Raw genomic sequence first — 22,895 nt, 5'->3', positions numbered from 1 at the left:
GATCTTCAGGAATAATCCATCGCTACACAGAAGCATGTACTCAATATTTATATGCTTGTATTGTATGTATACCTTGCTATACAAGTTGATTGTATTTGACATGTTTAATAACACAAAGCCCCATAATTCACCCAAACACAAAAAGTATTAAACATGTCCGCAAATCTGTCTTTTGAATTGCATGTATACACGTTTACAGGCAGAGTGAGGACAGAAAATGTCTGCTGCGTGTTATGTTACATAATACACGATGCTGTGTGTAACACTATATACATAGACACACACATACTCACACAGGCTGTGGTCCCCAGAGTGTTTTTGGAGCTTTTTGTTTGTCTTTCAAAGCTGACACACTAAACATTGTTTTTATGATCTTGTTGATTTTACAAGACAAGCACTTGTCACTTTTCAAACATATAAAACTATATTTGTATATATGCAAGTATGTCTTTAAAGTCACAGTGAATCATTGGTGTTTACGTAGCAGGGAAAATGCACATTTGTCAGGCCGGACACACACGGCGATTGTGTGCGTGTGTGTGTGTGTGTGCGTGCGCGTGTGTTGAGGAACACAGTAAGTTTTTATAGTTAGTGACAGCTGACGAATAACCCCCAGCTTGAACTTTGAACTCCGGCTCTGCCTTGTGTACCCCCCAGCTAATTGACACGTCTCCTTTGATAAACTTAACACACGCGCACACACACACGTACGCGCACACGCAGACAGTTATGAATGCATCTTTTCAGATGCATGTTTTGAGAATGGATGTAAAATGTGTTCAATACGCGCAGATAATGGGGAGAAAAAGTCAATTTGTTGCACATTTTTGTCATTTTAACGATCAAACAGTAGTGAATAAATTATAACTAATAACATAATGTGTGCCCGCAACCCTAGTGAGGATAAGTGGAACGGAAGATGAATGAATGAATGAATGAATGAATGAGCATAACGTGTGTGCGTGTCTGCGTGTGTGTGTGTGTATACCATGAAGCAAAAAATGCACAGGCTGTGGGACTTGTGGAGATAAGTTTTGGGGGGTTTGCGAAGAAAAATGTGCAGACAAAGGCGGTCTTTATTCCAAAAGAGAAGTTGCTGCTATAAGGCGGCGTATAACGTTCTTATACATAACACATGTATAAATATCATATTATTATAACAGATTGCAATTATATGGTGATTGAATAACGCTTTTGAACTTTTTAGAAATGACATATCATGAAACATTTGTGACAAACTGATTATAATAACAACAGAACAAGAAGGAAAGACAAATGTATATCGTGTTTAACAGTGAACCAATAGCATGTCTGAAATAAGATACAGTGCCGTGAAAAAGTATTGCCCCCCCCCCCCCCTTAGTTAGTTTAGGGGGCCATTACTTTTTCACACAGGGCCAGGTAACTTAGAATTTTTTTTCCCTTCATAAATGAAAAAAACATTTAAAAACAGCCTCTTAAGTTCACTTGGGTGATAGTTGTGTGATATTTACATTTGTTTAATGCTCTTAAACATTAAAGTGAGGAAGCTATGCAAGAATTTGAAAAGGGGGTCAATACCTTGACACGGTACGGTATGGAATGAAAATACATGAAGGCCTGAAACGTAGCCTGTAATGTAATGGAATTTATTGTCAAGTATTATGCACTGTAGTAATAGTAGCAGCCATGTAATGTAATCCATAGGAATATTTAGTAATGTAGAAATATGCAGTAATAGTAATGTAATGCAATAGTAATACAATGCGTAGTACTAGTAATATAACATGTATTGAAATTTAAAGTAATGTAGTTAAAGCAATAGAAATAGAAGTTTTACTAGCAAATAGGGTTAAGTGTGTAATATCCCGTAATAGTCATGTATAGAAGAAGTGAGAGTAGTAGGCAAGTGTTGCTGTAATGTTATGTAATAATACTTTAGAAAAGTACGGTAATATAATATGTGGTGATAGTAACATAATGTAATGGAAAGGTGACGAGACAGAAATGAGAGAAATGGCCAAGCATGGGCTGTGATGTAAATATAATGTAATGTCATGTGATACAAAAGAAAAGTAGTGAAATATGTAGGAAAAGTATTGTAAAGCAATGTAAACATAAAATGACAGACATGAGAGTAAGTGGCCATGCATCACTGTCGTCTAAAAGTAATGTTATCATGTAAAATCATGTAATATGCAGTAATAGTAATGTAATGTAAGGATGTAGTGATGAAATTAGTGGCTAAGTAATGCCAAAGTAACGTAACGTTTAGTAATACGTCGTGAACGTACATATTAGCTTTGTGGCTTTGTTGTGGTTTGTGATGCGGAAAGCAGCAGCCGAGTGTGAACTTGAACTTCCTCCACACCGGAAGTTCAAATCCCTCCACCGACGTCCCGGAGGAAGGCCATTCATTCCTGACGGCCGCTCCCTGAAGAGCGACAACCTGGACGGACGAGACTCCTCCACGCGTGTTACGCGTTAAAAGCTACACGAGCAAAAGCATGAAGGCCCTCACCGAAAGGATGGATGCTTTGTCCGTGATGCTCGTCTAAATAACTACTTTTGTGTGCTTTCCATTTCATTTCCCATGACCTTCCACATCTTTCCCATTTTGGTGTTTTTCTATCCCATCCCATCCCATCTATCCCAGGTCTTTCATTTTAGGTTTTCACATCTTTCCACACGTCTTACCTAATAGTTTTGTTGCCTTGTGTGCTCTTTCCCACAACTTTCCATATCATTAACCAGGACTTCCGCACAGGTCCACATTTTTTTTTTTTTTAAATTGCATTTCTTATCGTCACCTCACCTTTTCATTTTTTTCCCGATGTTTGGCCACATATTTCTGCCTCTTTTCAAATGTTTCACGTCTTTCCCATGTTTTCAATGTCTTACCAAGTCTTTCTACATCTTTACGCTGTTTGTTTTCATTCATTTCCAATGTGTTCCCGTCTACCCAACGTCTTTCCTTATCTTTACACATCTTTCCATGTCTTTCCGATTTTTTCGATATTCCTTGTAACGTGTTTTAATGAATTTTCATTCGTTTTTTTTTTAAGTTTCAGGCTAGAAAATGCTTATTTTACCATGACAATTCAACAAGTTTATACAAATATAAGAAATCCTGAGATATGGCGAATTATTAGCAATGCAAATATGATTAGAAGAATCTACGATGAACCGCGATATAGCGAGGGATTACTGAACAGCTTTTTCCCAGTCATTCCCCACATCTTTCCATACCATTCCCCATGTCGTTCCATTTGTTTCCCATGTTTCCCCCATGTCTTCATCATGTCTTCCTACATATTTCCCATACTTTGACAATGTCTTTCCGTACATTTACCATCTTCACCCTGTTTTTCCTGTGTCTTTCCCATGGTTTTCTGTCTTTGTTTCCCATGCTTATTACGTCAAGATATACACATTCTCCCATTAATTTTAAAAACTTACACGATGTTTGGCTTGCCAATAAACACACATTAAACAAATGCTATAATTTGTATTAGATGATTAAAATGCAATTGAATCATGGTGTTTTTCTGGCATCAAAGATAGATTAAAGACGTGCTTGTGACGGTCCATGAAGGTCAGTGACGGGAGCTGGCGGCTGTCGTGGGGTTTAGGAGAACATTCGACTTTCCACTGGTGACAATGATAACAAATATGCGGAACATGTTTACATAATAGCCGGCAGCATTTGCTGTGGCCCAAAAATAGTCAATCAGATAATGCGGCGGCAACGACATTAGCGCAACATTACGCTCGCATCAAAGCCCGTTGGCGCGCCGTCAGAAAATCCCGCTGGCTCTGCTTTGGCTCACGCGCGGGAATGTCGCTACTCAAAAATGTTGTTGACAAGATGACGCGTTCAAACCTCAGGAAAAAGTAGGACGAGTAGCAAAATGCTTCACGTGCGGTTGATTATCTCCAGTTTAGCTTTTGTAGACTGTGACAAGGTCATGTCCTCAACGGTAGCTTTGAACAACCAGGCTGCAATTACACACACACACACGCAGGCGCGCGCACACACACACACACACACACACACACACACGGGCCCTTTCGGGCTAATCCTTCTTTCAATCTTTTTATATGCAAGTGCTCAGGCTAACAGTGGTATCAAGGGAATTTAAGATAAAATAAATAAATAAATAATAAATACACAAATGTCAGATAAAGCTTAACAAGCATCATCCATCCATCCATTTTCTTTACCGCTTCTCCTCACTAGGGGGCGCGGGCTGTTGGAGCCTATCGCAGCTATCTTCGGGCGGGAGGCGGGGAACACCCTGAACCGGTCGCCAGCCAATCGCAGCGCACATAGAGACAAACAACCATTCGCACTCAAAATCATACATACGGGCAATTTAGAGTCGATCAACCTACCACGCATGTTTTTGGGATGTGCCCAGAGAAAACCCACCGAGGCGCGGGGAGAACATGCAAACTCCACACGAGCGGGGCTGGGATTTGAACCCCGGGCCCCAGAACTGTGAGGCAGATGTGCTAACCAGTCGTCCACCGTGCCGGCTTAACAAGCATCACACAGGGCAAATTCACAAATAACAGTGTCAAGTTTGTTCTGGATATTTTGATAATTATCAGTACTGCTGGGTATGTTAATTCTAAAATGGAAGATGTCATTTGTCAAAGTCTAACCCTGGCTCAAAACCCTAGTTTGAAAAGTTAACCCAGGCTGTAAACTGCAATTTGAAGTCTTAATCCTAGTTGGAAACCTTAACTCTGACTTAAAACACTTTCATCCTAATAAAAATTGATAGCTTAAAAATGGCACGATGGCGGAGGTTCACTGTATTGCCCAAATTGTATTACTTGCATTGCATTACAGCAAAAACCGAACGCTACCACTTGACTTCCTTTGTCGGACATTTAGCCACCGAGCAGACACGCCTCACGGAAGGAACATCGAGTCCGTTTTGGGTTTGCGAGGTTCAGGACACCCACGACGAGGGCGCGAGGTTGAGAGCGGCATACGTGAGTGCAGTTATTTTGAGAAAGACCCACTGGACATGTTTGAGTTGGGACGCATGCTCCAGAAAACCAGCTGTAATTTAGTCAACGCACCAATTTCAAGGCCACGGAACCCCCCCGAAGAGGCAAAAATACTAACTCCTGCGGCGATCCAACATGCAACTAAAGCTAAAAACATAGAATTGAAACCTTTTACCCCCCACCAGATTACCAGAAGCCAGCCCTCTACTCGATGGCGAGGCATATATTGCTGACTCGCGGAAAACGAAAAAACATTTTATGCTCTCTCCGTGATGCCTTAGCTTAATAGTCCCTGATTTTATCTTGCTAACACAGATAGATCGGAACCACAGTACAAAAACACATCAAAAGGAAAAAAATATATAACAATCAATCAGTCTCTCCAAGCTGACTCATCGCGAAATAAGTAGACTGGTCTCTGGTCAATGAGCGGGAATATATGGGCAAACAATGGACTGGTAGATACACACGCACGCACGCACACACACACATACACACGCACACACACACACACACACGCACACACACACACACACAATGCTAAGCTTTGTGACCTTGGCCAAACTGAAGCTAACAGCTTTGACGTGGCTAATGCACGAGTGCTACCATCATGCTAACGCTCTTGGCTAATTGCTAATGGTGCCTGCTAATAGGTACCATCCTGCCCGGGTTGGGGTGAGGGGGCAAATAAACATTATCCAGCCCTTGGATGCTAACAGCGAATGCTTGTGGCTAATATGAATGCACGGCTGTGTTTTCACAGAGTTTTAGGATGAGGCTGCATGTTCTTAGCAATTAGCAGACGTTATAAATAGGCACGCTGTTAGCAATTGGCAGACGTTACAAATACGCACGCTGTTACCAATTAGCTGATAAATAAAACAGTGGCTGTATTGTAAGGGTTCAAACAGAGAGCTAATGGATGTTAGTGTGTGTGTGTGTGTGTGTGTGTGTGTGTGCGTGCGTATGTGTTGTGTCTAAGATCCCAGGTGGGCTGCAGGGTCGGAAAGAAGCTGTCTTTGAAGTGTGTCTTTAGGGCGACTATATCAGAGGGTGGGGGGGGGGGACAATCCGACGGCCCGCCCACCAGACACCTTTTGATGCCTTTTAAGTCAATCAAAAGTCACTTCCTGAAACTACACTGTACATGAAGGTAAACGAGGCGAGCAGGGACGCCGGAGCCTCAGGTCATGTCTGCTTAATATGGCGGAAACGGGGGAGGGTGGTTACTGGTCTGGCATGCTAAATGGGGCCTACCATGATAATCTGTGATGCAACATGTACAGTCCGCATTTCAGGAGTTTATTTACGACATTTGACTAAAGTGGTGTTCTATTGAACATACACATGACAGGGTATGGCCGCCGTGGTAACACAACCATAACAAGCTCGGGATTGCTCACGCTCAACTCGTACACAAACGTTGACAAATTCAATACAGCTTTACACTTTTCACATCACATAAACACATCATAGTATACATTCACTGTCACATGGTGTGTGTGTGTGTGTGTAAGCGCACTTTTGTAGCATTGAGTGTCTCCCACAGAGTCCCTCAGTTCTCATTATTGGAGACGCCAGTGAGGATTAACACTAAACACACACTCACACTTGCACACTCATACACGCACACACTCGCATGCTAAGCTAACTAAGGTAGAGCCCATCAAAGAGAACGTAACCTTCCTGCATTCTGAAAGACAAACTGACCTCAGTGCATTTCAGTGTGTGTGTGTGTGTGCGTGCGTGCGTGCGTGCGTGTGTTTGCATTATCATACTGATGGTCTGTTTGATTAAAGTGTCCTGCTTTGAAGAGGAGGCAAACCAGCGACAAGCTGTCAAGCCTCATCATGATGAAGAGGAGGAGGAATAGGAAGAAGAGGAGGAGGATGTCGTACCTTTCTTGACTTTCTTTGAAGGTTGTTTCTTCTTTATGAACTTGGTGGCGTCCTGAGGCTCCTCCGTCTCCTCTCCCGCCAGCTCTGCGATGGGTTCCACGCCGCCTAAACGACAGGAATTATTATTATCATAATAAGTAGAGAATGCCGTTACTAGAAATTGAGTAAATGCTAAAGTGTTGCGGCTGAACTGAAATGCTGTGGAATTAATAGAATTTTTTGAAATATGTGAATTTGAAATTTGAATTTGGAATATTTGAATTTGTCAAATATGTTAAATAGCTCTAAATTTGGGTATTTCAATGTAAAAATGTGGAAATTTGGGGATTGTGAAAAAAGATGTCCTGAATGACCTGATTGATGATTTTGAAGTTGGAATGATTCAACTGGGTCAAGAAATGTGGAAGGAGGAGGTATATATGTAAAATAACTGCATTTTTGGGAATGTTACCATGGCAAATATGGAATGATAAAAAAAAAAAAAAAGTGTGATTTGAAAAAAAAAAAGTTCCATATATGTCCTGTATGGTAAATTGGCTTTCACATATACATTGCGTTTCTACGTTAAAGGTAGCATCAGGAGCAACTTTGGGTTCCTTATCTTGCTCAAGAGCTCCTTTTAGTTTGGAAAACAATGTTCAACATTTTGGCCTATTTTCTGACAGATCTTAAGGACCAAACCAGTAACTGAATCATAATCAATTGAATCAATCTATTACAAAAATAACCGGTATTTTCAGCTGTACTATAACCTGTAATTGACATCTAGTTGAACCTGAAGCAACCTAAGAAGTGAACATTAAATTCGGTACCTAAGAAGTAGTAACTCTCAGTTCCAAAAAAGGTGGCGAGTACAACATCACTCCCTCTTGTGTGATTTTGCTTAATTGTTGTTTATTTGTATTTTTAATCATAAAACAAGAATAATCGGTTCTTCTTCTTTTCCTTTCGGCTTGTCCCTTTAGGGGCCGCCACAGCGCGTCATCCTTTTCCATGAGAGCCTATCTCCTGCATCCCCTCTAGAACACCAACAGCCCTCATGTCTTCCCTCACGACATCCATCAACCTTCTCTTTGGTCTTCCTCTAACTCTTTTGCCTGGCAGCTCCATCCTCCTCATCCTTCTACCAATACACTCACTATTTCTCCTCTGGACGTGTCCAAACCATTGAAGTCTGCTCTCTCTAACTTTGTCTCCAAAACATCGAACGTTGGCCGTCCCTCTTATGAGCTCATTTCTAATTTTATCCAACCTGGTCACTCCGAGAGCGAACCTCAACATCTTCATTTCCGCCACCTCCAGCTCTGCTTCCTGTTGTCTCTCATCCGTACATCATGGCTGGCCTCACCACTGTTTTATAAACTTTGCCCTTCATCCTAGCAGAGACTCTTCTGTCACATAACACACATGACACCTTCCTCCACCGTTCCAACCTGCTTGGACCCGTTTCTTCACTTCCTGACCACACTCACCCTTGCTCTGAACGGTTGACCCCAAGTATCTAAAGTCCTCCACCCTTGCTATCACTTCTCCCTGTAGCCTCCCTCTTCCCCCACCACCCCTCTCATTCATGCACATATATTCTGTCTTACTTCGACTAATCTTCATTCCTCTGCTTTCCAGTGCATGCCTCCATCTTTCTAACTGTTCCTCCACCTGCTCCCTGCTTTCACTGCAGATCACAATGTCATCTGCAAACATCATGGTCTATGGTCTATCAGCCTATCCATCACCACTGCAAACAGGAAGGGGCTCTGGGCTGATCCCTGATGGAGTCCCACCTCCACCTTAAATTCATCTGTCACACCTACAGCACACCTCACCGCTGTTCTGCTGCCGTCGTACATGTCCTGTATTATTCTAACATACTTCTCTGCCACTCCAGACTTCCGCATGCAGTACCACAGTTCCTCTCTGGGTACCCTGTCGTAGGCTTTCTCTCGATCTACAAAGACACAATGTAGCTCCTTCTGATCTTCTCTGTACTTTTCCATTAACAATTCTCAAGGCAAATAATGCATCTGTGATACTCTTTCTAGGCATGAATCCATACTGTTGCTTGCAAATACTCACTTCTGTCCTGAGTCTAGCCTCCACCACTCTTTCCCATAACTTCATTGTGTGGCTCATCAACTTTATTCCTCTATAGTTGCCACAGCTCTGCACATCACCATTGTTCTTAAAAATGGGCACCAGCACACTTTTCCTCCATTTCTCAGCTATTTCTCACGCGCTAGAATTCTATTGAGCAAGCTGGTCAAAAACTCCACAGCCACCTCTCCTATATGCTTCTCTCCCTCCACAGGAATGTCATCAGGACCAACTGCCTTTCCATTTTTCATCCTCTTTAATGCATTTCTAACTTGCCCCTTACTAATCATTGCCACTGCCTGGTCCACCACACTTGCCTCTTCGACTCTCCCTTCTCTCTCATTTTCCTCATTCATCAACTCCTCGAAGTATTCTTTCCATCTATCTAGCACACTACCGGCACCAGTCAACATATTTCCATCTCTATCCTTAATCACCCTAACCTGCTGCAAACCCTTCCCATCTCTATCCCTCTGTCTGGCAAACCTGTATAGATCTTTTTCTCCTTCTTTGGTGTCCAACCTGCCATGCATGTCATCATATGCCTCTTGTTTGGCCTTTGCCACCTCTACCTTTGCCCTGTGTCGCATCTCAATGTAAAACAACAATAATCGGTTAATAAACAATAATTCAAATAAGGTTTTGCAAATAGATTTGCATCTGATTATTTGATTGATCGATGGAATAATCGATAGAATAATCAGTTGTAAAATAGTCAATGGTGTCACTATTTGTGTCACATTTCTTTTTCATTTTCCTTTTTTGTGTGCCTTGTTGGCACCCCAAGCTGATAAAATCGTTTGGCATAACCCACACAGATAACCACTGAGCATTAAGAACACCTTTGAGACAGAGTGATATATGTAAAGTTAAGTCTTGACGACACCCATGGAATGACTCTCGACCAATCCAATTCATTGGGTGGAACTCACTGTTGTAAAATTCTGAAAAGATCAAAAACAGCCAAGAGTTGTCTTTGCGAACAATGACAATAAAGTGTGTAGAAAACAAAATCTAACTCTAACTAAAGCACAGGAATGAAGCAGGAGCGTCATTATGATGTCAGATGATTGATCACAGACGAAGAAGCATCGAATAACATGAGTATATGGGTATGTGTGCGTGTGTGTGTGCGTGTGTGCGTATGAGCAAATCCCCGCTAGAGTCCAGCGATCATTGAGGGATTTAAGGAGCTCCTGAGGTGGATGAATTGGACGCCTTGTCTGCCGTCCGTCCCTCCTCCCCGCCTCCTTCTCTTCATCCTCCTCCTCCTCCTCCTCAATCCTCTCGTTCCCCCCCCCCCCCAATCTCCTCCTCATTTCTTCCATCTCATCCTTTTCTTCTCCTCCTCATTTCTTCCATCTCATCCTTTTCTTCTCCTCCTCATTATTACCTGCTTCCTCTCCCACGTCCTCCTCTTCCTCATTTCCAACGACTTCCCTGCCCTTTGACCTCTTTTTCATTCCTCCCTGTACTTTTCTTCAAGCCCTTTGCCTCACTTTGATCATCTCAAGCCTCCTCTTCCCTCACATCTTCTCATCCCCCCTTCCTCATTGCTGCTCCTCATAGTTTTTTCTCATCCATCCATCCAGCTTTCCCTCTTCCTCCCATCCTTCCATCCAGGCTTTCTCCTCATCTTTCTTGCTTTCGACCCATCTGCTCTTCCTTTCGCTCCCTCTTATCCCTCCCTTCTTTGTCCTGTCTCTGCGTTTTGTCATCTTCATTCCTTCCTGCTTTTGTCATCCTCCAATCCTCCTTTTACTTTCCATCTGCTACTCCTCTTCACATCCCTCCTTCTGCTTATCCCTTCTTCATTCCTCCCTTCTTTCTCCGATTCCTTCTCTTCCTACCCATTCCACTTTTTCAATCATCCCTGCTTGTCTACCTTCCTTATCTCTTCCTCCTCTTCCTTATTTACTTCAACTTCCTTGTCTATCTGTTCCTCATTCCTCTCCGCTTTCTTTCAACCCATTTCCTCATCACCCCTTCCTCATCCTCTTCTCATCCTCCTCATCAGTCCACGTGGCTTTTTTTCACCCTCTGCTCCTCTTCTCCTTCCTCCCTGCTTTCTCCCATCTCAGTTTTCTCTCCTTCTCCTTCCTCTGACTCGTCTTATCCCTCCGTCTTACTCCCCATTTGCTTCTCTTTTTCTCCTTCCTCCTCTTTTCCTCCCTTCTCTTCTTCTCATCATCCTCCCTCCTTCCTGCAGTGTCCACCCTCTGCTCCTTTTCCCGTGCCTCATCTTCATCATTCGATCCCTGCTTTCGCTCCCTTCTCCTTCTCATCTTCCCCTTTCCTTCTCTTCCTCCTCCCTCATCCTCTTTTCCTCCTTCCAACCCTCCTCCCCCTACCCTCATGGCTCTTGGCTCACTCTTCATTTCCTCTCGTCCCTGAGGATCATTCCCAGTTTCACGCGGCTTTCCTTTAACATCCACTGCACACATGTTGCCTTTGTGTCCCCTCTCTATGTGTGTGTAAGTGTGTGTGTGGATGCGCGTTTAGGAGACTGCTGACTGCATGCGCGTCTGCTATCATCTCGACCTTAAGTTGTCTGAGAATGTGTGTGTGTCTCCACCTCCCCCCACCGTGTGTGTGTGTGAAGATTAGCTTAAACCCTCTCTAATATTTATCCTGGCCTTTCTAAAGCCACTCTTGTTCAGCTTGGTGAGAGCACAGCATGTGGCTTCTCTCTCACATGCAGACAAACACGCACGTACACACACACACACACACAGTTGTTTGAAATTGGATATGCCTTGCTCTTAATTGGGCAGGTGTTTTTCTAAGGCCAGAGACTTTTGGGCATTTTTCCCCTCTTCAACGCTGTCTAGTAATTTCGTGTGTGTGTGTGCGCGTGTGAACCTCAGTCTTACATCAACATCAGGTAAGAAACGGGCGCTGCGTTTCGGAGCTGCTGCTCAGTATGAAAAGTGAAAGCAGAATGGAAGTTGGCAAAGCGATACATGATAACATAAAAAAAAATATCAAAAAAAGAATTGAATAGCATTTACAAATAAATAAAACATCTATCCATCCATCCATTTTCTGAGCCACTTCTCCTCACAAGGGTCGCGGGAGTGCTGGCGCCCATCCCAGCTATCTTCGGCCACGAGGCGGGGTACACCCTGAACTGGTTGATAAATAAAACCGTTAGGAATAAATCATCAAATAATATCATCAAATATAAATAAATATGACAGTATATATAATACATTCTACAAATAATATAACTGACTTTTACCTTACCTTTTAATTATGTTATAAACGCTTCGATTAGTAATCATGAAAAGTTCATAAAACTGATCATAAATTCCAAGAATTAAATTCTCCTTTAAAATGTTAAGTTAAAGCTTCTATTTTTGTCATAAACCATAAGTTTGACATTTTATTTGTGCTTTAACATTATCTTCTAATCGTACATTTAAAGTAGGCCTATTTTTTCAAATGTACTTTTAAACTGTAACATTGAAACTTATTTTTAAATATACTTTTCATTTTCTACTCAAACTTAGACCCTTCTTACATGGGTCGAGTTAACCTATTCTAAAGTTTAAATATGGATGGATGGGTGGATAGACAGACAGACAGACAGACAGACAGACAGACAGACACTTTACTCATGTTTGTGTATAAAAAATAAACTTCTCCTTCAAGGTAAATGTAGCTCTTTTACTCAGACTTGAAATAAAAGTTCCATGTTACCATTATATCTTGAAAATCAATACTGTTCTTATTGGGACAGAGTGCTGTAGAAGTGGATTTCTTTTCCCTGGCGGATGCTAAAAATGAAGAACATCATTCACAGAATGTTTGGGTCGGGAGATTTTTGCATTTCCGCTGTGCAAAAAGACAGACAATGCGGGTTCTGCTCGATTGCGCTTCAAAAATGTGAAAAATAAAAATAAAAGTAGAGTTTGGGTGCGTCAACAACAGCTGGAAGAACACTTGGGTTTGACGGTTTGGGTTTGTCGTCCGGGCGACACTTTTGTGGAGCTAGCGCGTCGGCTGCATCCCAGAATACTTCCAGCGTGTGTTTTGCTTCTCATCAGCACATTCCTGCTTTATTCCGGGAGGCTGCGGCCTCAACGTGAGGGTGACACGGCAGTGCCGACAGCGCCAATTTGCCTGCGGCCTTCACGCTATTTACAGCCTCAACGCATGTACATAAGACACACAAACAAACGCACACACACTGTATATCCAACAAACACATACACGGGAGGAAGAAACACTCAAACGTTTTTGTACCGAATCCACCAAGAACTTGTGGTTCTTAGTACATTGCAGGCAGAACTGGCAAAAGTCTGCAGTCTGTAGTCTCTGCAGTAGAAGTAAAGATAGAAAGAAAGAAAAAGCGGTGAAAGTAGAACTACTGATTCAACTCTTTTACTTGGGTAAAAGCACAGACTGAAATGTACTTAAACACAAAAGTTGCTTTTGTTTTATTGTTTGAATTGTATACAATACATTGAAACCCTGTTTCGTAGAGTGATGCAGTCCAAGACCCGTCCATATAAAAAGACTCATGGCTGTATTCGCTCAAAAGGGTGCTTCTACTGAATACTGAGCAAAGGGTCTGAATACTTAGGGCTTTGTGATATTTCAGTTTTTCATTTTGAATAAATCTGCAAATATTTCAACAATTCCGTTTTTTTTCTGTCACTATGGAGTGCTGTGTGTACATTCATGTGGGAAAAATGAACTTAAATGATTTTAGCAAATGGCTGCAAGATAAAAAAAGAGGGTCTGAATACTTTCCATACCCACACCCACGTACATAAAATTATATGGACTCTCTGTATTGCGGATTTATATATATATATATATATATATAGTTACCTCTCCCATAAGCTTGAAACACATGAAAATGTTGTATTCTTTAGCGTATGTTCACACTCTAATGCTGTCAAGAAATGGGAGACTATCGTATAACATCAATTTGAGGAAACCAAAAGAACACTTTTGCTCACATAGTTCTGCTAATAAGAGGCTCAGCATGTTTATTCAAGCTGTTTATTTATCACTCCCAGTTGAACTTTGCCGGAAAACTAACACATTTCGACAAAAGACAATTCAACATTGCATATTCAAACACCAAAATGCTCAAACAAACCATTTGATTTCACCTAAGGAGTCAGCTGAGAGAAATTAGTTGATATGTTATTGTAATATTAACCCTTCAAATAACTGCTACTTTAAAGCCTGCCAGGCACACTGAGCAAACGTGACTGAACTGAACAATTGTCGGCCGTTGACCCTCACATATTCAGAACAACTCACTGAAACCGAGAAACTGCGATCCCTGGTGAGCTGATCGTTTTGCGCTTATTTTCTTATTGAACCACAAACAACATTGTGCCATTTGTCAAAGAACAACGCATTGGCCTGGCCAACGTCGCTACATTATAATAATACAAAGAGAAGAAACGGGCAAGAAATAAAGGAGAGACTGGATATTTCAGAGGCTGTTGGCAACGATCGGCCCATTCATTGACTGCACTCGTGCATTTCAGTGACAGAGACTCTCCATGCCTCACTTTTTCAAGCAACAATCAATCACGCAAAAATCTGCAATATTTTGGGGGATGCATGAATGAAGCACTGTGATATAGAGAGCTTTCACTGCAGTGACTTTGGTCCAAACACAGAATGGTTCTCCAAAAGTTCCTGGGTTTGAAACGCACCTCCCTGTGAAGTTCCTGGACCTCTCAAAAGTACTACCGCCCCCTTTTAGCAGTGTCTTCAGTGGGACCTGAAAAACTGCCTCGCAACACAATGTGTTCATTCCAAACTGCACTCCACTGTATGTGTTTGTGTGTGTACATGATTGTATGTGTGTGTGTGTGTGTGTGTGACATCAACAATATTTCCTGGAGGAGGCGGAGGCTTGTGTTAATCATTGATCGTCCGACATTTATTTTTAGAACTGCGGGGAGCTCCACTCTTCAATTTGAAAAACGCTGCAGCAACACAACAAAGACAGCTGCATCAAGACCTGACACACACACACAAATATAGAGCCCATATGTGCGCATGTACATACACATTACATACTTTATCCATACGCGCATGCACGCACACACACACAAAAACATGCATGTACACACAAACCTACAATACACTATCTGCACGCACACACGCGGCAAGCCCATCCTCTCCCCTCTCTTTAAGTCTAAAATAGACGCAGGCCTTAAACCACAGCGACCAGCGCTGCACTGTGAAAATAACTGCAGCGCGCGCACACGCGCGCACACACACACTGTGCAAGCCGTGCACGTGTGTAACTTTGAACTTCGATTGGATCAATAACCAAAAAAAGGAAAATGAGACTGAAACAGCAAATAGAAAGCAAATACCAAATTGTACATTTTTCTTGAAAGAACCCCAACATGCTTGCATCTCTTTTTGTCTTTTCATTGTCCAATAAATGTGGGGAGAAAAGATCCCAGAATGAGTCATTTTCCCCACAAAGCAGAGAGGATGTGTTGTTCGTATGTGTTGCTGTTCTGCGTCTGTTAAAGTAGCAGTTGTTTGAAACATCGATGCTCATTTCCTACTATAGAACTACATGAAAAATACAGCAGATCAAATGTTTATCGCTGAATTTCAACTATTGCGGGGTTCACTGTGAACAGCTACTATCGAAAAACCCATCGGATCTTTCATGCTCCAAATAATGAGATTGTTGCTTTTAAGTCCATTTTAATGCTGTGTGTGTGTGTTTGTGTGTGTCCATCTCAGCCTGTGTTGAAGTGCTGCAATGTTATACCACCCAAAAGCTATTATTTACACTCAATTACACAGAGAAAAACCCACACCAAGTGGGGCTTTTTGTGCACCATCCCATCATATGTATGTGTGTGTGTGTGTGTGTGTGTGTAGGGGGAAACATTTGCCGTTAGTGTTGTTGGGAAAATAAACAAGTGTGTACCTTTACGGCTGAGTGAAAAAGCAACATCTCAGACGGCAAATAAATCACTGTTTACAGAGCCTGTTTGGTGTGTGTGTGTGTGTGAGAGAGAGAGAGAGAGAGAGAAGGAAAGAAGGTGCTCGAGGAGAAGGAGGGAAGAGAATAGGGACCAAGGAAGCTAGGGAAGGACGCAATAAGGGAAAGACGGTGTGAAGGCAGAAAAGCATGAGGTTGGGAGTGTGGGAAAAGAGGGACAAGAAAGGAGGATGCATAGGAGGTAAAGGGAGGAAGGGAAGGCTGGAGGGCATGCACACAAAGAATTAAGGAAAGGGAAAGGGAACAAGGATTTGATAAGGGAAAGGAAAAATTAAAGAAAGGAGGAGCTTGGAGAAAGCAGAAGTGAAGGATAGAGAGACTGAAAGAAGGAGGAAGGGGGACCCAAGGAAGGAGTCAAGGACAATGGGAATAAGGGTGAATGTGAAGGAAAGAAAGGAAGGAGGAGGCAGCGAGTGTAGGAAATGTGGAGAAAGGAGAAATGTGTTGAAATGCGTCATTATTAAATTGACTTTTAACATGGCTGTTGGGTAATTTCAAAAACAAAATTGGACCCGGTGTGGGACTCACCGGGGGCGGCCAAGTTCTGGACCCGCGCGGGGACCTGGACGTTGGCCTCGGAGGCCAGCGTGAGGCGCCCTCCTTTGGCGAGGCGCTCGCACAACAGCGTGATGTGCTTCTTGAGGCGGGCCGTGTCCCGGGGCAGACCCAGCATGGGCCCCCCGGCCTGGGCCAGCGTGGTGGCCTGGTCCTTGGGGCTGCGGGACAGACACGTCCTCAGGAGGTGCGACACGGCCGCGTCGCAGCTCTCCTCCCAGCCCTTGGGGGGAGACAAAGGTCACTTTGATGCAACCTTAACACACACACACACACTAATCCACCGATCTTCCCACACACGTGCGCACTCACACTCATATGCACCCACACACACCTTACCAATCTACCGACCCCAACATATTGTACACAAACACACGTAGTCACACACTATGATACACATAAAAAAAAAGCCTACCTACAATCCACCTGCCCACACACACACACACACACACACAAAACACACACACTTGTCTGTTGCCAGCTCGTCTCTCTCCCCTCTAGAGCGCCCCCCCCCGTCTCCTCCTCCCTGCCTGCCGCCATGTTGATAGGCCCCTAATGAGTCCTAATGACAGGTCATCAAGCCTCTAATGACCAACCACACACACACACACACACACTGACAGGGAGAAAAGAACGAGTTGACAGAACAAGAAGAAGAGAAGAAGAAAAGAGAGAGACTTGCGAGCAGGGTCAAGAAGACCACATGATGACAGATGAGAAGGTGATGTTACATACTCAAATGAAGGCAGATGTAGATGTTCCCAATGCTGGGTACAAGTACAAGTGCAAACTAAGTACTTAGTACAAATAGTTTGTTACTGTACTGAAGTAGATTCGTCAGGTATTTATTTTTTACTTCTAACCTGTGCATTTGAAAACATTTATCCATACTTTCTACTCCGTCCTAAATTGCGGATTCTTTTTATAAGTGTTATTAAAAATTGCTGTACAACACCTTTGTGTTATCCATTGCTCTTGCTCTCTATCGAGATGTGATACTGTATGCGTTTGTGTTGTTTGAAACGTGCTTAAAGACCTTAAAGAAATGTAAGCGCCATAAATGTGATGACAAAATGCCAAGGATGTATTTAAGTAGGGTTTCTCTGTATCGCAGATTGGAATTATTGTGAGGGTGGTCTGGAGCATAACCCCGCAATGGAGGGGGAAGTACTGTAGTTACTTTTTTCAACTTTTTGCAGATCACGACATAACGTAAAAATGACGTACAGTGCAGTGAAAAAGTATTCACCCCTTCTAAAAATCCCTTTTATTTGCATGGTTTCCCCACTTTAATGTTGAAAAACAGCAAACAAATGTAAACATCAGACAAAGATAAGCCAAGTAAATGTAAAATGTCGTTGAATAAAATCATCATTTAAAAACTGTATTTTATGTTGACTCATGTTGAATTTGAGAAAGGGACAAAGACTTTTTCACAGCACTCTAAATAGGAAGAGGTAAAGTGAACTGCAGATAAGCAAGATATTCCCCATCCATGGCCTTATTTAAGAAAGGTCAAAAGGCTAAACAGTGCGGACTCTGACATGTAGAAGTAGAAAAGCAAAAAAGTGAAGCATTGTTAATGCTCCCGAATGTAGAGTTGTACGTCTTCAGTGTTGTACCACGTTGTTCCACAAGCTGCCAGGCAACACAGAGGTCTACTGGAAGAGATGCAGCGTAACAGCAAGAAGATGAGGCAGAGAAGGTCCCCAACAGTAATATCTCCCACAGAGCAGAGTGAAGACTTTCTTTAGACTTCCATCAAAAATAAGTTTGACACCGATGCCTTACAGCCTTCAGTGTTGTTCCAAAAGCTTCTCGTTGTCCTAAAGATTCATTTATGGAAAGATATACAGAATTCATTCACTTGAATAATTGAACAAGTGAGACAAGAATCTCATGTACGATTGACAGAATCCTGGCTGGCTGCTAAGAAATGCTTAACCCCGGACTAGCTTTGCACCTTGGAGCGATCCCAACGAGGAGGAGAACGCTCCAGACGGACGGCATGACATCCTGAGCCGTCTGGCCCTGGGAAAGTCATCGGAGGAGCTGAAGAGGAGTCACGGCCGTGTGAGAATAAGCTGCGCTACACTGACTCTCCTCACCATCTCCTGAGGATCCATCAGGATCACAATCACTTCCTCACATCACAGAATTATCTGGAAAAATATCTCTCTCACTTGTTTCATTACAGAGCATTAGGCGTTTCTATTATTACAATTCATATTTTGGTTAGTACTATAATATACTATATAATCCAAAAAACGCCATCTTGCTTGAGTTCCCAACACCGCATTGTCCAAGTTGCTAACTTATATTCCTATCAGATATTGTTGCGTACCAACATCAACAAAACACGTCGTTTTGAGTGCATGCATGTCACTTCACAGACACATTCCGTTCATAGTAGAGGTCGCATTTCTTTTTACAAAGCGATTGAATACAAAAGGTCATATTTAACAAAGAATCTGTATTCGGTGAACGTCTGTGAACGTAGCCTGAGACGTGAGTGACGATATAACATCCAGACGTTCAATCTTGAGGCGACATAATTCCACACAGCTCCCGCAGGCTGAGTTTTACGACACTTCTCAGACAGGTCAGTTCTCAAGCGATTTTCAACACTTTAATGTGGTTGATAATGGCTAAAAATAACAGATAACGTGGGGACAGACCAATAGTATCGGGTTATAAAAACAAAAGTATTAAACTGATCACATGAGGGCATATGTGGTTTCTACCCGACAGCTACAGAAAGAGAATCAATAATACTAATAGAATTAATACTAAAATATGACGTGAAGATGGGATCATGGAAACTAGCATCGACGTTAAGGTAATTCTAAAACTTCAAACTGCTACTTTAACACACACGGAGCAGCAACACGTACAAGCAGAGCTCTCCGCTATACAGGAACAATGACTATTAGTGGAGCTTGGTTTGGAAAGGAGTAAGTTGGAAAAGAAGGAACATTCAGGTAGCTTCAGTAAGAGACATTTTGTCTTCTTCATCAAGCCTGACATCATTTCATCTTCTCCCCTCACACACTTGTCTCTATTTAAGCACATATAAATAATTGTGTGTGTTGCGTCTGTACAGCCCTTTTCTGGTCTCCATCAACTTTATGGGGGGAGAAGAAGAAAAAGCTCCTTGCAGCTGTGTTCATTTTTTAAAAAACATTTCTGGAATGTTTTATAGCTCAGCTGGATCACATTTACGACGTCTCCACTTGTGGCACTGTTGACTCTGGCCCAGTGTGTTTAGTGCGACGTGATTACCGTTCATTCGTCTTCGTCTTCACTGTACTGGATTGCTTAGAAGAGCTCATTTTTCAATGTGAAACGTAATGCTCTCTCTGTGAACGGAGAGGGTTCGAAAATCAGAATACGAAATACAATCGATAGAGCGTTCGTGAGTTGTCCCTGCGAGGTTACCGTGGTATTGTACGGATTGTCAGAATTTGTGCAGTGGAATTAAGGACGACAGCATAAATGTACTTTTTAGCTTGTCTCATAGTAAGAAAATGCTCATTTCAATGCAACCATGCTGATGATGACGTAATATCTCTGGTCATTTTGATATAATCGCTTAAAATGTATTCTTATGTACCTAAAATAATATATTTGTTAAATGTACGTACAATTGAACCCTCCTCAAATAAATATGTTTCTTTTTCACTGGAACTGAAAAGGTTAGAATTTTTCATGACTTTAAAAAAAAATATGTATTTATTGTAGTGCAAGTTGGATTTTAAATAGGGTGTGCTCAATCTCTATATCTGCTGTGTGTGTGTATGAGTGCGTGTGTGTGTGCGTGCGTGCGTGCGTGTGCATGCATGCGTGTGTGAGCGAGAGCGTGTGCTATTGTTGTAGGAGGCTTAGAATAGTCAAAGTGTAAATGAGAGATTGATCAGAGCAATGGAAAAAAATGACACAATTAAGACACACAGATACACTCACACACTTACACGAACGCCCACTTACCCAAGCCCACATTCCCCACCCCACACACAAACATGCACTAAGACACGTACACACCCACCAACGGCATCCCCCCCACACACACACCCTCAGTAACCTTGACTTTGTGTGTGCGCATGTATTTGCTCTTGAATGCTTCAATCATAAACAGGTACACACTTACTATAGTGCACAGCTGATGTGTGTGTCTGAGAGCGTGAGTGAGTAATAGTGTGTGTGCGTGTGTGTGTGTGTGTGAGTGAGTGAATGAATGAATGAGTAAGCTAGTGTGTTCTGTGATTACGTGAGCGACCGTGTGAGTGTACGTGTGTCAGTGTCTGAATGTGAGCGTGTGTGAGAACATATTAGAATGTGAGTGAGTGAGTGAGCGAGCGAGCGAGCATTCACGCGTACATACCAATTGCGGCGTGTCCTGCAGCATCGGCACCATGGTGGCCTCCAGGATGTCGGTCTGCTCGGGGGTGAGGCCCTGCCACAGTGACAGCAGCAGCACCAGCAGCTGCGTGGAGCTTCTCAGACGCACGAAGGCCTCCTCCAACTGGCAAACGTTGTCCTCTGCCGCCTCCGCCAGAGACATCACCTGGACCACCGCGACCCGCAACGACAGTCATTATATAGCGATTTTTATATTGTGGACCTAGATACTCTGGTAAAAAGTTCACAAAAAATCCCATGTGGTGATTAGGAAGTAGGGAACAAGTGAATGATTCCGAACGCAGTCGCTGCATTCGGAATCATTCACTCGTTCCCTACACACTATGTATGGATTATTCTCTGTCACATAAATACAATATAACACTTCAGCAGGTGGAACTTCCCTAAACAACAAATATTTTTTTTCCCTTCCCTTTCCTTCTTCTTTCAGAATTAGCTATCTATCAATTCATTGTGTACATGTAATAATATGATGAGGTGATTATTATTGTCATAGTTATGGTTTGCCTCCGTGACAATGTGAAAATTACAGAAATGGAAAATCACCTCGTCATAGTATAACATAGAGACAATTGCCCCTGCATTTGATTGTTTACAACACATTGAATTTGAAATCTGAAGTCTTGGAAAATATCAATTTTCCATAGCGCTTATCCTCTCTAGGGTCGTGGGCGAACTGGAGCTGGAACAGATGAAACATGAAGTAGACAATTTAAAGTGGCAGTGGTTTGGCAGATAGTGAACAATTTTTTTCAAAAAAGAGGATTCAAGATGTTTATTGCCACTCCCAGTTGATGTTTCAATCTTAATATAAAACAAAGGAAATTACACCCTTGGCCACAGCCGGGTGCAGTATAATACAGAGTCACACACTAAGAAGAGTTTGACAATTGATGCGGTAAGCTGCAGCAATATTAGTCATTTGTCAAGGAGGATAAAGAATGTATGCCTGTGAGTATTGTTATATGGTCTGTCTACATACCGCTTGAGTTCAAATATCCGTTCCTTAAAAGGGTTATAACACTGTGAATATCAATGCTATTCGTTAGCCCGTCTATAGCGTTTTGCATTGCATGTTAGCATTAAACTGTCAGATGCTCAAAGTGATGTGGTTGTTTTAAATACATACAGTGGGTATGGAAAGAATTCAGACACCCTTAAATTTTTCACTCTTTGTTTTATTGCAGCCATTTGCTAAAATCATTTAAGTTCATTTTTTTCCTCATTAATGTACACACAGCACGCCATATTGACAGAAAAAAATGGAATTGCTGAAATTTTTGCATATTTATTAAAAAAAGAAAAACTGAAATATCACACAGCCATAAGTATTCAGAACCTTTGTTGTGACACTCATATATTTAACTCAGGTGCTGTCCATTTCTTCTGATCATCCTTAAAATGGTTCTACACCTTCATTGGAGTCCAGCTGTGTTTGGTTATACTGATTGGACTTGATTAGGAAAGCCACACCCCTGTCTATAGAAGACCTTACAGCTCACAGTGCATGTGAGAGCAAATGAGAATCATGAGGTCAAAGGAACTGCCTGAAGAGCTCAGAGACAGAATTGTGGCAAAGCACAGATCTGGCCAAGGTTACAAAAAAGATTCTGCTGCACTTAAGGTTCCTAAGAGCACAGTGGCCTCCATAATCTTTAAATGGAAGACTTTTGGGATGACCAGAACCGTTCCTAGAGCTGGCCGTCCGGCCAAACTGAACAATCGGGGGAGAGGAGCATTGGTGAGAGAGGTAAAGAAGAACCCAAAGATCACTGTGGCTGAGCTCCAGAGATTCAGTCGGGAGATGGGAGAAAGTTTTAGAGTGAGCCATCACCTCCACCAGTTGGGGCTTTATGGCAGAGTGAGCCGACGGAAGCCTTTCCTCAGCGCAAGACACACGAAAGCCTGCATGGAGTTTGCTAAAA

The 22,895-nt window shown here is 42.4% G+C and overlaps 1 protein-coding gene across 4 annotated transcripts in view; it reads right to left on the bottom strand.

The window, feature by feature from the left end:
* Positions 1-22,895, bottom strand: part of bbs9 (Bardet-Biedl syndrome 9) — a 157,550-nt gene that overhangs the window by 58,533 nt on the left and 76,122 nt on the right. For 2 of the 4 annotated variants that reach the window (XM_061776788.1, XM_061776789.1), the window contains 3 exons: positions 20,933-21,115; positions 16,525-16,774; positions 6,900-7,004 (listed from right to left, as the gene is read on the bottom strand). In XM_061776788.1, the coding sequence (XP_061632772.1) occupies positions 6,900-7,004; positions 16,525-16,774; positions 20,933-21,115 (538 nt within the window). Of the gene's footprint in view, positions 1-3,452; positions 3,979-6,899; positions 7,005-16,524; positions 16,775-20,932; positions 21,116-22,895 lie in introns of those variants that run through there. The other 2 variants (XM_061776791.1, XM_061776790.1) reach the window with 2 other exon arrangements.

Source organism: Phyllopteryx taeniolatus, chromosome 6 (assembly GCF_024500385.1).
Source record: "Phyllopteryx taeniolatus isolate TA_2022b chromosome 6, UOR_Ptae_1.2, whole genome shotgun sequence".
NCBI lineage: Eukaryota > Metazoa > Chordata > Actinopteri > Syngnathiformes > Syngnathidae > Phyllopteryx > Phyllopteryx taeniolatus.
Note: the sequence above shows the minus strand (reverse complement) of the source record. Positions and strands in the feature narration are given on the sequence as shown.